At 34.7% G+C, this 12,662-nt stretch overlaps 1 protein-coding gene across 4 annotated transcripts in view; it reads right to left on the minus strand.

Moving 5' to 3' along the window:
* Grid2 (glutamate ionotropic receptor delta type subunit 2) overlaps window positions 1-12,662 on the minus strand; it is a 1,411,364-nt gene that overhangs the window by 685,716 nt on the left and 712,986 nt on the right. For all 4 annotated transcript variants that reach the window (XM_021734724.3, XM_078021917.1, XM_005337550.5 and 1 more), the window contains exon 3: window positions 9,401-9,685. In XM_021734724.3, coding sequence (XP_021590399.1) covers window positions 9,401-9,685 — 285 coding nt within the window. The remainder of the gene's footprint in view (window positions 1-9,400; window positions 9,686-12,662) is intronic.

Raw genomic sequence — 12,662 nt, forward strand, 5'->3', positions numbered from 1 at the left:
GATCATGAGTTCAAAGCCACCCTCAACAAAAGTGAGGCGCTAAGCAACTCAGTAAGACCCTTTCTCTAAATAAAATACAAAATAGCATTAGGGATGTGGCTCAGTGGTTGAGTGCCCCAAAATTCAATTCCCAGTACCAAAGAGAGAGAGAGAGAGAGAGAGAGAGAGAGAGAATACTTTGACTTTAATACCCTGATGTACCTAAACCATATCTCAACATTTTCCAGGTATTCTCAAAATACTAATTTTTCTTTTTAGTGGGTAGTCCAAAAGCAGGAAAAGGTTAAAACCTACTGCATTTAAAACATACTGCAGTTCTTGACAAGGCATGATGAAAATTGGCTTGCTTTTTAAAGTTATGACATATAAATTCATCAAATAGCATTTATTTCAGTCAATCATAGTAGAAACCAAATAAACATCTTTTTCTATGAAGCAAGTACCACTCAAAGTGGTACACAATCACTTCCCAATACTTGAACACATTCAAAGCCTTCTTTTCTTCAACACTCTTGCAGATGCCTTCCCTCAAGTATCAATTTTGAAAAATACACAAGTCTCATCTCAAATAAATTGTGTTACTCATGAAGATACAGAGCTGTAGGTGGACCAAAAACAAGTTGTTTTCTTGGTTGAGCCATGTATTTTCTACTTCAAACAACAATACTTTCTTACTATTGTACAGTTGGTCTCTGCCCACATTCTTTTATCCCTCCCTTCCCTTCCACCTGGACATCATCTGCTTTCATAAGAATTCTTGCCCCAATAAGACCCTGTTAACTCATCTTATTCTGGGCAACATTAGAGAGGGGAGGGATGCAAACATTATGGCTTTGTTGTACATAGCTCCTATCCAGTCTTGGTGGTAGGGAGGAGCACATCTAGGTTCAACTGCTTGGTGCAGGTGTACTGTTGGAGAGGGAATCTATAATGGCTATTATGAGTTTATGTGCAGATCTTTCTTTTAGTTTAATATGCTGCTTTTTCTTCTTACACTGAATTTATAATAATCATTATTGTGTTATATGCTTCCACTCTCCTGTTCCATAAATGCTCAAGGAGGTTCTGAGAGAATCAGAACCATAAAAGAGACCCACATTGTCAATAAAGTGGACCAAATTCTTACATAATTTACTTCGTAATTGAGCACAAGTGCCTCTATCCCATGTAACCAGAGTTTTTATGTAGATGATGTGTATTGATTGATAAGTCAGAAATTTCAGTTTCAATAGCACTGACTGCAGTGTTATTACATTTCTGCCAATAACATTCAGAATATGTGCACCAGTGAAGTTTCATGTAGATTAAAAATTCTTGATCCCTCCCTTCAGTTAGAGGATCTGTTCTCCTCTTCCCCACTCATCTGTAACTAATGATTATGAGTTTCTGCAGAAGGGAGACAGCCTTCTCTAAACTCTACGTTAGGATTTTGGACTTGTTGCCTCTAACTTGGCTACCAAGCAAGTAAACCCATTGTGAAAGCAGTAATTAGCTTTCTATTGAGTTCTTACTGAAACTGAAAACCTAGTCCATGAATGCCCTGATATTCTCAATTTGAGCAGAGTCACCCCAAATTCAACAACTAACAAGATGTGAAGGGCCAAATATATCTGCTTATTAAGTGTAAATCAAAATCAAATACTGCCTTCGGGGGAGATTTTATTCTCTCTTTACACCTGAAGTAGAATGCTGCCTTTAATGGTCTTAACTCACAGAGGTTCCCATAAATAAATAGCACTACTCAGTGATTGTTTTGCTAAATTAAAATCTGATAGTGCTTACTGGGGTTTGCTTGGGTGGATCAAACTCGGTAACAGCTGTATAGCACTGAAAATGTCATGGTTACCGTGCAAAGTGGTCAGAACTCAAGGCCATTCTCATAGCTCTGTATAGTACTTTCCTTGACCCAGGTGATAGTTTTCTTCTGACTGCTGGTCTTTTGTCAACAGCTTAGCTGTTTAGTCTGAAACTTAGAAAACCACAAAACAACACACTAAAGATCTCCCCTCCTTGGGGATGTGAAATATACCATGGCTGTATTTGATTATTGATGTAGAAGCCCATAGTGAAAGCTCATTATTTGATGAGATCAACTGGATTCAGCTGCTTATAGAGATCGGACTGCCAAGATTGTCTCCATCGCTGCCTGAGCTCATCATAAAACTACACATGATAATATACTCACTATCTCAGAGTAGATGAGAAACAAAGGGCTTTATGTTTCTGAAATAAGTTATCACTTTCAGCAACAGTTGTGATTCCTGCTCAAAGTTGAGCTGCTCATAGACTGTCAGGGAAAGCCATATGATACAATGCATAGTCCATACCCATCCAGGCATATGCTAACCTCTGACTACCTCCGAAGTAAATTATGTAAGAATTTGGTCCACTTGATACCTTTTCAAGTTGCTATATTGTTATGGGCTGATCAGGACAGTAGGCATTGCTATCCTAGTCCTTGCAACTAATCTATGTTATTTTTTAGCTTCTTAGACCATTTGCAGTCTGACAAAAGTATGCAAAAGGCACTCAACAATGAGCTAATAGTGAAGAAATAGAATATATCTGTCATATCCTTTACCTTTCACAGATATCTGACATTGTTGAGTGTTGAAACAATCTCCTCAAATGGTGATTCAAAAAAGATGTCCTACTGAAACCCCTTCACCTCTTTGTGACCCACACATCCTGGTAAGGCAGTTTGTTCATTTAATACAGATGTCCTAAGAAAGAGATCATATCATCTTGACTCTTTTCTGGGTCATGATCAAATAAAAGTGGTGTGGGATAACAGATCTACTCTTAAATTCAAAATTCCATTCTGACCTTTCCTAGCTGTGGTGTTTCTTTCTTTTTCTTTTACAAGCCTGAGTAGCAGCCCAGCCTAAATGGAGCTTAGGGGATTTCAACTTAAATTTGCATTAGCCTCCTGAAGTTTCTTGTTGGATTGACATGATTCTGGTTTATAAGGATAAAGAACATTTTTTGAGCATACAGCTTGTCAAGTTCTACAATGAATGGGCCATACAGACCAAAGTGAAGGACACAATTGGTCTCTATGAGTTTAATAAATATGTCCTTGTAGCCCTTGTATTTGACCATTCTTCATGAAAGGTCTAAGACTAAACGGAGAATATAATTGAGAAAAAAAATGAGATTATAGCTATTAGAATGGAAGACACTATTTTTCTGGAGGTAGAATTAGAGCAACAACTCTACTTGGGAAGGGGACATCCTCAGACTCCTAGAAATATGCACAAGGGATGGACAATGACTCTTTTCTTCCAGAATGAATTCTGGAGTTTCCTTCATGAAAGACAACACTCTGGTATAGATACCCAAACTGGGATAAGTGCCTTAAATTTAACTGACTGCTGGAGTGGCAATTCCTCACCTGATGACTCTACTCACAATTTGATCACTTTTATTTAATAACCCCAACCAGTGTACTGGAAACACTAGGGGATGCACTCCTACACAGAACACCTTTTAGTATCACCAAAACCATCTCTACCACTATTCTCACTCTTTACATGAAATGTCAAGAATGCTTGAAAGGCCTGAAACAAAGACTGATAAACAATTATGTTGTGGGTTAAATTATTTTTGATAAAATTGCTCAACTCTACTATTGTAGGTCAAAAGCAGCTCCAGATATCATGTAAATGAGTGTTCTGAAACTCCCTTTAGAAAAGGAGGTCTCAGTCTCATCACTAGTTTCTTAGTCCCTAGAGAAGACAAGCAGGACAAATTGAACCATCTTCCCTCTAGAAATCTCTTGTGATATGAAGTGCTGAGCTCAATTACTCTTTATAAATTGGGAATGACTGGTATTACCACTGGGAAAGGTATCCACATTGGAGGTGCTACTGATTTATCTCCCACTCGGGGTAACTAAATTTTCTCCCTTGCGTTAGTCAGTTTTTCCTCACTGTGACAAAATACTTGACTAAAAAAATAAACTCAAAGGAGGAAATACTCACTTCACACAGTTTCAGTCCATAGCTACCTCCATTATCATAGGCCCAAAGAAGCCACAACATTATAGCAGAGTGGATGTGGTGGAATAAACCTCAAGGCAATCAGGAAGCAAAGAGAGGGGAACAAGATATTGCCCCCAAGTGCATGCCCCCACCAAAGATTCACTCTCTTCAACCAGGTCCAAATTTGTACAGTTTCCTCCACCTCCCAATAGTCTAATCAGCTATCAATGCATCAATGAATTAACCCATTGATGAGGCCAGAACCCTCATGATCCAACCACTTCCCAGAAGCCCTATTTAAGAACATTGATGTATTGGGGACCAAACCGTGAGGGACTTTCCAGATCCAAGCCATAATTCCCTATACCACAGGAAAACCATATGCACTTATAGGAGTATAATTCTTGTGTGAGGATTTCCACCATTCTGAAGACACTTGACTTGTACTTTGGGGTGATCTTAAGAGACCTTCAAGTGTTTAATTAAATACCAGCAGCAGATAATGTAGGCCTCTAATGGGATCTCTCTAAATTGAGGCTACCCTTATCTATTTGGGGGAGCCATATGAAACAATACTTAAAAATCCAAAGGGCAGTTTTCCCTATAATTGAAGTTGTCCAGTTAGAAATCCCTGAGTTTCACTACCATGATCAATGGCACCACTTCAACTTTAGAAACTGTTCAATTCAGTTTCAACTTTCTGGCCAGGGTAGTTATAAGTAACAGACTTCCTTCCCATGTGCAAAGATACAGTCTTTGCAACCATACATAAAACCTCTGTACCTGGATTAATGCTTCTTTCTAAGTTGATAGAATTATGTAAAAATTTAAGGAGAAAACAATTTTAATTTTGAAGGTAAAGGCTGATAGTTCAAGGGATTTATTCAGTTGACTGAGTCTAGGACCCTAGAAGGCACAGTTGAGAACAATTCTCCTCACTAAAGTCCTGTTTAAAGTATCCTTGAATAAATATAGGTGAGAAAAATTGAATGACTTTGACCCTCCTACCTGTTATTCATGTTAATGAGAGAAGTGACTAATCAGGGCTATTTACTGGTAGCTAACAATGTAGAGAGAGAATATTAGTGATAGCCAATTCTCCAAGATTCTCTTGTGCTATGGCACATTTTGAAAGCAGATATGCTCCCCAGAGCAGAGATGTACAGGTTCTATTAGCTCAGAGCTCTTGGTTGTCATACAAGCCTACCACATGTACAGAATCTGCCTGAATTGCTCTGCATCTCACCATGGACTTGAAGTCAAGAGGAACTGATATTTGAGACTCATGATGCTTGCTGTGCCATGAGAGTTAAAGTCCTCTCTCTCTAAACTGGGACAGTGGTTACTGAGTAGGTAAGCAGCTATTTCTGCTACAGTTGGGTTAGCCTATTTTGGTCCAATGACTGTTCTGTTTCTATGCTTCCAATAATAACTAAACTTCCCTAACTGAAATATAGTAGTTCTCATTGATGCTAACATGTAGAAAATATGCAGGCTTGATGTCACTGTCTTCCTTTAATAATGATGATTTTGTACATTCAACTTGGTGAACTTATATCTATTTCACAGTTTGACAGTAATTAATCTTATTCTGTTTCTATAGTGTCAAAGTACTCTAGTTATTGAATGCAGGGACTACAGAAGAAACCATCAGGATTAGATTTGGGCTTCTTGATTTATTGGACATCACATTTATTTTTCATTTATGAAAATAATAATAGTACTACTACTAATAATAACCTCAGAATTCTATTTAAGGATTAAATGAGATAATACATACATATAAAGTATGTAGAATGTAGTAAATATTTTTTATAAACTTAGTACTTGTTATTATATTCTTGTTATTATATTGTTGAGAAGATTAAATGATACAATATCATTACAACATAATATAATACTTATTCTAGTGCCTGGCAAATAAAAATGCTCAAAGATATTTTTACTATTCTAGTTGCTACAGTACTCTGTGACACTGTCTATTCGAGTGGCTGTTTCTCACATATGTTGCTTTTTAAAATCCTCCCTAATTTTCATATCCAAGATCAAAGTCTTAAAGCCTGCCTTAATCACTGATGCCAAAATTAAACACTTTCTTGGTTATATACCACTAGATTCAGTCTGCATCATTCATAACACTTAACCTACTATTTTCTCTATTAAGAGATATATAAACATTTTACTTCTTTTGTTAATTGTAAGCTTCTTAAAGGTTAAGATTACATTCTGTAAAACTTTTTATCTCATCCTTTACTTTGCACTAAGCAAGTGAGTGTTGAATATTTCCTGAATGACACATTTTTAAAAGCTCAACATTTCTTAACCTCGTTTCAAGCCTTTGCAAAAATTCATTGAGGGTTGAGGTTGTGACTCAGGGGTAAAGCACTTGCCTAGCATATGTGAGACACTGGGTTCAATCCTCAGCACCATATAAAAATAAAATAATAAAATAAAGATCTTGAGCCCACCTATAACTAAAAACCAAATATTTTTTTAAAATGCATTGAATCAACCTATTCAAATCAAGTTTCCACTTTTCCTTCCTCTTTTATCCATTTACTTAGAATCAAAAATGTGTATTTTCTTTGTTAGGGAATTTAAAGTAGACTTTTGTACTGTGCCCTTAATCATAATTAACTGCTTCTGGAAAAAAAAAAAAAAAACAAGTGTTTCTCTAATTAACTGGATCTAAAAGCTTGAGTCTAAAAAAAAAAAGTAGATTTTTCTAAGCAAAATACACCTTCAATAACATTTGGCCCCAGCAGGCTGCCTGATTCCATCCACAGATGATGCTTAATCCATTCATTTAATGAAAGTAATTCCTGATAATCAAGATAAAAGTCAAGTACAATTCCAAGGTTCTAACTTAAAATGATGACACTGAAGAATGGATATGTAAATATGCATAGCCCTCTTCAAGGTACAAGGTATTTGGACAGCTGTTTGTTTATTCTGGACTCCAGCCTAGTTTTTTACTAACAAGATTTATTGTAAGTATCAAAGGGTAATTTTCTTTCATTAAATAACAGTATTACTGGAAATAATTTTAATGGTAGAAGCAGGGCAATTTTTCATAAATTATTAAATTAAATAAGTCAAAAGCGAGTGTATCTTCAGAGTAAAGGAAAAGAAAAAGTTTATTGTTATTTCTAAAACTAACCCTGTATCTAACAGAGGACCCATCCATCCACACTGCAATTATAGTATCTTATTTACTCAAAGGAAAATTGAGCAAGAAAGAATTAGGAATTCCAAATGTATGTAAATAACTCTGTGAGTATGTATTTGCTGGGTATTTTCAAAAATATATTTACCTCATCAATAATAAAACATTTTCTCTTATAAGAATTTCCTGGTTAATCCCAACAGGGTTGGAAACAAGCTAACAAAGATGTTCTTCCTTCTCAGACATTTCTAATCAAAGGGTAAAATTCTTATTTTAATGCTTTGAAAATGCCTTAATCAAAAAAATCACTTTTCTGTTCTTTTTTATGGCACTATTTTGATAGCACTAACTGAAAAGAGTTTTATTCTCTTACAGTATTTTAAAAATTCATTATCTCAACTTATGTTTGATTAGAGACTAAGAATACCATTTAGAGTTATAAAGGTCCTAGATTACATATCCGGAGAAAATTGACAAAGGCAAGCTCAGCTTGTTGATTCTAGAGATAAAACTTAGTTTACTATATAATCTTGTCAGAAAATTCCAGATTTGTGTTGGTTTCAATCCTTACTTTCATTGGCGGGCCAATTTTATTTTTATATCATTTTTGTTTATTTTATTCATTTTAGTCTTTTGGTCTTTGTTTTATGACCCCTAAATAACATGAATTAAGCAACAAAAATACGGGTTTCCTTCCTGGAGACAAAGAAGTATGTTTCCAGAAAGTGCCACAAACTTTGGCTGAAGCTTAGCCATCAAGTTTAATGGGGTTCCAGCTGCCAAAACCCCATGAAGCCTTTGAATATTTAGGGCTAACTGTATTGGCCACTTGTTCTCCTTCCCTGGGAGTCCTCAGGAGCTCTTATTTGCTGCTTCCCAGATTTCTGCCAGCCTGATTGTTCTCGGTTCTGTTGATGGTGCTTTCTGGCCCACTCTTGTGTCCCTGTTCTCCAATATTGTTCACAATGTTGAGGAGATTATGACAAGAAAGCATGGCCTTTTTCTTTTCTTTTTTTTCTCTTCTTGATGCTTATTTACTCATTTGCTAAGAAAAACAAGTTGCATCACAGAAGGGGGAACTCCTTACTGGTTTCTTTTGATAAAAATGCAAAGACGAAACCCATCCATACAGAACAGAAAAAAAATGTTAAACTCCTTGTCAAGACAACTTCTAAAGAAATACCTTTTTACATAGGTGTTCATTATTGAGATCTGCTTATTGCCCCTAATGTGATCATACTCATCTCAACTTCTCCCCACTGCTGATTAAATAAGAGGGAAATTATATTTGAAAATCTATGGGATTTGTCAGTTAGAAAATATGCTTTTGCTTACTATCTGAATGTACCAAAACTAAATATACAGTGAGAATGTGTTTTCTTCTCAAATTCTGGTTAATTTTGAGACTATGCTTTTTGTTTTATCTTGGAAGATTAAATACATTGTTTTCATTCTACCTTCTATTTTTGTGAAATTTCACATTGAAAACAATGTGCACTATTAATGATAAGGGAATAGTTAAAAAATAAGGTAATAATTTCATCGAATTCAAAGGGTTAAATATTGAATAGATATTAAAGTCTATACCATGCATAAAACAAGGTGTCAGTTGTTTTTTTTTTTTTTTTTTTGTACCAGGATTTGAACCCAGGAGCACTTGACCACTAAGTCACATCTCAAGCCCATTTTTGTATTTTATTTAGAAACAAGTCTCATGGAGTTGCTTAGCATCTCACCATTGCTAAGGCTGGCTTTGAACTCTTGATCCTCCTTTCTCAGCCTCCTGAGCTGCTGGGATTACAGGTATGTGCCACTGTGCCCAGCTAGGTTGCAAGATTTTAAAAGTAATTAAGGAGTTATGTTTTTACAGTGTTCTAGAATCTATCCAAAATGTTCTTATTATTCTAGAAATGTGTACATTTTAAAAAAAAAGAATGGCAGTATTTATTGTCTTCATTATGTGACATGTGAAAAAACAAGATGTATTAGAGTCATGCTATTTCAAAAACACTTGTAAGCTGAGCGCTAGATATAGGCGTTTATTTTTAAATTTGACTTCAAAGGTACTTAATACAAAAGGATGAACTTAATCGCATTAACAAAGTGTTTGGTTGTTGCTGCTAGATTTATAAAAATATGACAAGAAAACCACAAATAATGAGTAAGCTCCTGAAATTTTTTCAGGATTTAATGAAGTTACTTTTCATGCAAACATCCACTTATAAAATTCATACAGATTATGAACACTTACCATATTCACTGTCATAGAATATAATGAATTTCTGCCAGGCATACTCTGTGACCACTCTTAGGATAACCTCATTCAAGTAGACAGGTGGACGAACCGAGAGAGTATAATCATCATTCCTGTTGCTCCTGGTGAGGCCACAGCCACTTCTTGGGGTCCCAGCTGTTGAGCGCTGAATGAATAGGTGGGGAATGTGCATGGCATCTGCCAAAGACTGGAGGGACCCTGCTGACGTGCAGCCAATGGAGCTGACCAGGGCCAAGATGCCTTGATTCATAAGTTCACAGGCTGCAAGAGAGCATAGTAATATTGAAGAGGTCAATGGGTTTTTGCATATTTTCTCTTTCATTTGACTATGCTAAATAAATAAATAAAGGAACATTCTATATGAGGGGTTCCACAAGTTATAAAGCGCTGTTGGAAAGCAGTTTAAGAATTCTGATCTTATTAACTATGTGACTATGTGCAAATTACCTTCTAGTGGCTCAATTTCGCCATCTGTGAAAAGGGTAAAATAGCACAAGTCTAAATAGGATTATTGCAAGGATTAGAGATAACAAAGTATCTCTTTGAGTCCCACAAGCTAGCTATTCAAATAATGGTAGCTAAATTTCTACAATCATCAATTACATTTCAGAGAAAGGATGATTCTTTGATAAGTATATAATATGAAGTTTCAAAAAATATATAATATGTAAACTGTGAATAAATGAAGGTTAAATGAAAGATTTGGTGATATTTTTTCTCTCAAAAAACTGGAGAGATGAAAATTTTTTTGTTCTTTTCCTTGACAGTCAGAAAAATCTCAGGCAAACAAAATACTAAATTTTAACAACTACCTTATTCTGGTTCCCAGATAAATAATTTCTAGTTTCTACCAATGGGATTATGACCTCTGTTGAAAAGTAAATTCAGAAAGAATCCAGATAACACTATTACCATTTGAGAAGCTCAGTTTTTATAATTACTTATAAATCTAGATATTTTTCTAGATTTATAAGTAATTATAAAATTGCCTCATGAGAGATGTTATATTGATTTCAAATAAATATAAAAGACAGCATCAAGGATGAATGCTTCTTAAATCATAATTGATTGAGGTTGAAGTTTTAGAAAAAAAATCACATTCAACTCATGTTCTTCAACTTAACATGCATAGAAAGCAATATGAGTTTATACATGTAATTTCAATAAATATATGCAAGAATCCTGGTTAAAAGTTTGTTTCATTATTGTCTTAAACAAGACTATACTCATAAAAGCAAGTGGAAATTAATTTTTCAAAGATTTTGTTTTAAAAGCTCATTTAGCATTTAAAGTCAAAATAAGTTTCTTAAAGTGTATTTGGTTACAATTAATCTTTGGATTACACTAGTTACAAGTGATTAAGTAAATATGACATTTTATATACCTTCAACATGAAAGTTATAAAATTATACCTTAAAAATTTTGAAACAAAAGATTCAGCTTTAGTATTATGTTACATATAACATTACAGGAAAATTGTATGTTTTAATCTTCAGATTTAGAAGGAGAAATTTCAAATTTAAGAGTTATACATTAATCACAAATAACAAATCAATTTGATTTAGCATATAATCTTATTTCTTCCAAGCAATGCATTTACCCATGAATAATTGCAGTCTGAAAATATTAAATGGAAAATTCCAGAAATAATCCATAAGTTTAAATTGCATGCCTTTCTGATAGCCTGATGAACTCTCACACTATCCTGCTCCATCACGCCCAGGCTGTGAATGATCTCTTCATCCACACTACCCATGAGGCAGTCATTTAGCAGCCATCTCAGTTACAAGATAGACTGTCAGGGTGTCACAGTGTGGTGTCCCAATAAGAAGGTGAATAGGAACCTAATGTGATGTCACATGCCTAGGCCATTTCCCTTATTTATTTCATCACGTAGGAATTGACCATCTCACATCATCATAAGAAGGGTGAATACTGTACAATAAGGTATTTTAAAAGAAAGACCACATTGGTGTAACTTTTATAACTTTTATATAGTTGTTTTCTTTTTTATTATTAGTAATCATTTTTAATCTCTTACTATGCCTGATTCCTAAATCCAAATTTAACACAAGCATGTGTATAAGAAAAGACATAAGATGTAGTGTTTGGTACAATCTCTAGTTTTTGGCATCCATTGAGGTCAGTTAGTTTCATTAGCAAATGTATCATTTTTAAATTACTATTTGGTATTACCCATCCTGCATTTTGGTGTTACCCATCCTAGCAAAAATAAATAAAATTTTCCTATGAAATCAAAATAGAAATTATCAAAAACTATAGTCAGAAACATAACATGTTAGATCTAAATGGTAATTGAGACATCACATATTCCAAATATGCAAAATCAACTTTAACTGCTATGCTAACTATGATTTGTTCATATAGCATCCTGGAACTCTATTCTAATAAAGATTCTAAAACTCAATAAAAAAGAAAGCACTATAATTATCTTGTGAGGTCTCTCATAGGAAGAGATTGGGATATTAGTAGGCTGCAAATTATAAACATGCTTTCCTCTTGTAGTGCCCAACCCATTAATTCTCACAGTTGGGAAGAAATCACATATATCTCCTACAAAGAAAAAAGGAAAGGAAAGAAATAGAAGAGGCTGATTTCTAACTATAGCCCAAGATCCTTTTCAACACAGCAAACAAACAATGGAGAATCTTTTGTTTGTAAACAACATTTTGCATGGCAGAGAAAAGATAGAGATTTCCATAAGGAAAACCTCATTTGGAGATTGTCTGTTAAAAGATGAAATCATTTAGAGTTTTAGTTCCACAGGATGCATACACCAGTACATAAGATGGAGTCTGAGAACTGAGCTAGGAAGATCAGAGTGTGCTTGTGCGTTTCCACTTTTTTTTTTTTAAATGAATGTAATCCAAACCAAGGAATTCTCAATTGCACCTTTCTTCCCCACTATTATTTCGACCTCTGTGATTTATTTATACTATGTATGTATGTACATACTCCACATCCATACATAGAGACAGTATTGAACAGCTTGTGGTTTTGTGACTCCAGCTGTTTGAGATTTTAACACTATCAAAGATGTCTCGAGCTTGTACTAATTGCTGAAAGCACACTTTTTTTTATTTATTTGTTTGTTTTTTAATATTGTTTGCAATAAGTAACACTTTCGACCCATTTTGGTCATTCAGCATTTATGGAAATAAAGTTGGTTGAATACATGTATACACTTAAGTTAAATAAAGTTCATGTGCACTATCTT

This window comes from Ictidomys tridecemlineatus, chromosome 9 (assembly GCF_052094955.1).
Source record: "Ictidomys tridecemlineatus isolate mIctTri1 chromosome 9, mIctTri1.hap1, whole genome shotgun sequence".
Lineage (NCBI taxonomy): Eukaryota > Metazoa > Chordata > Mammalia > Rodentia > Sciuridae > Ictidomys > Ictidomys tridecemlineatus.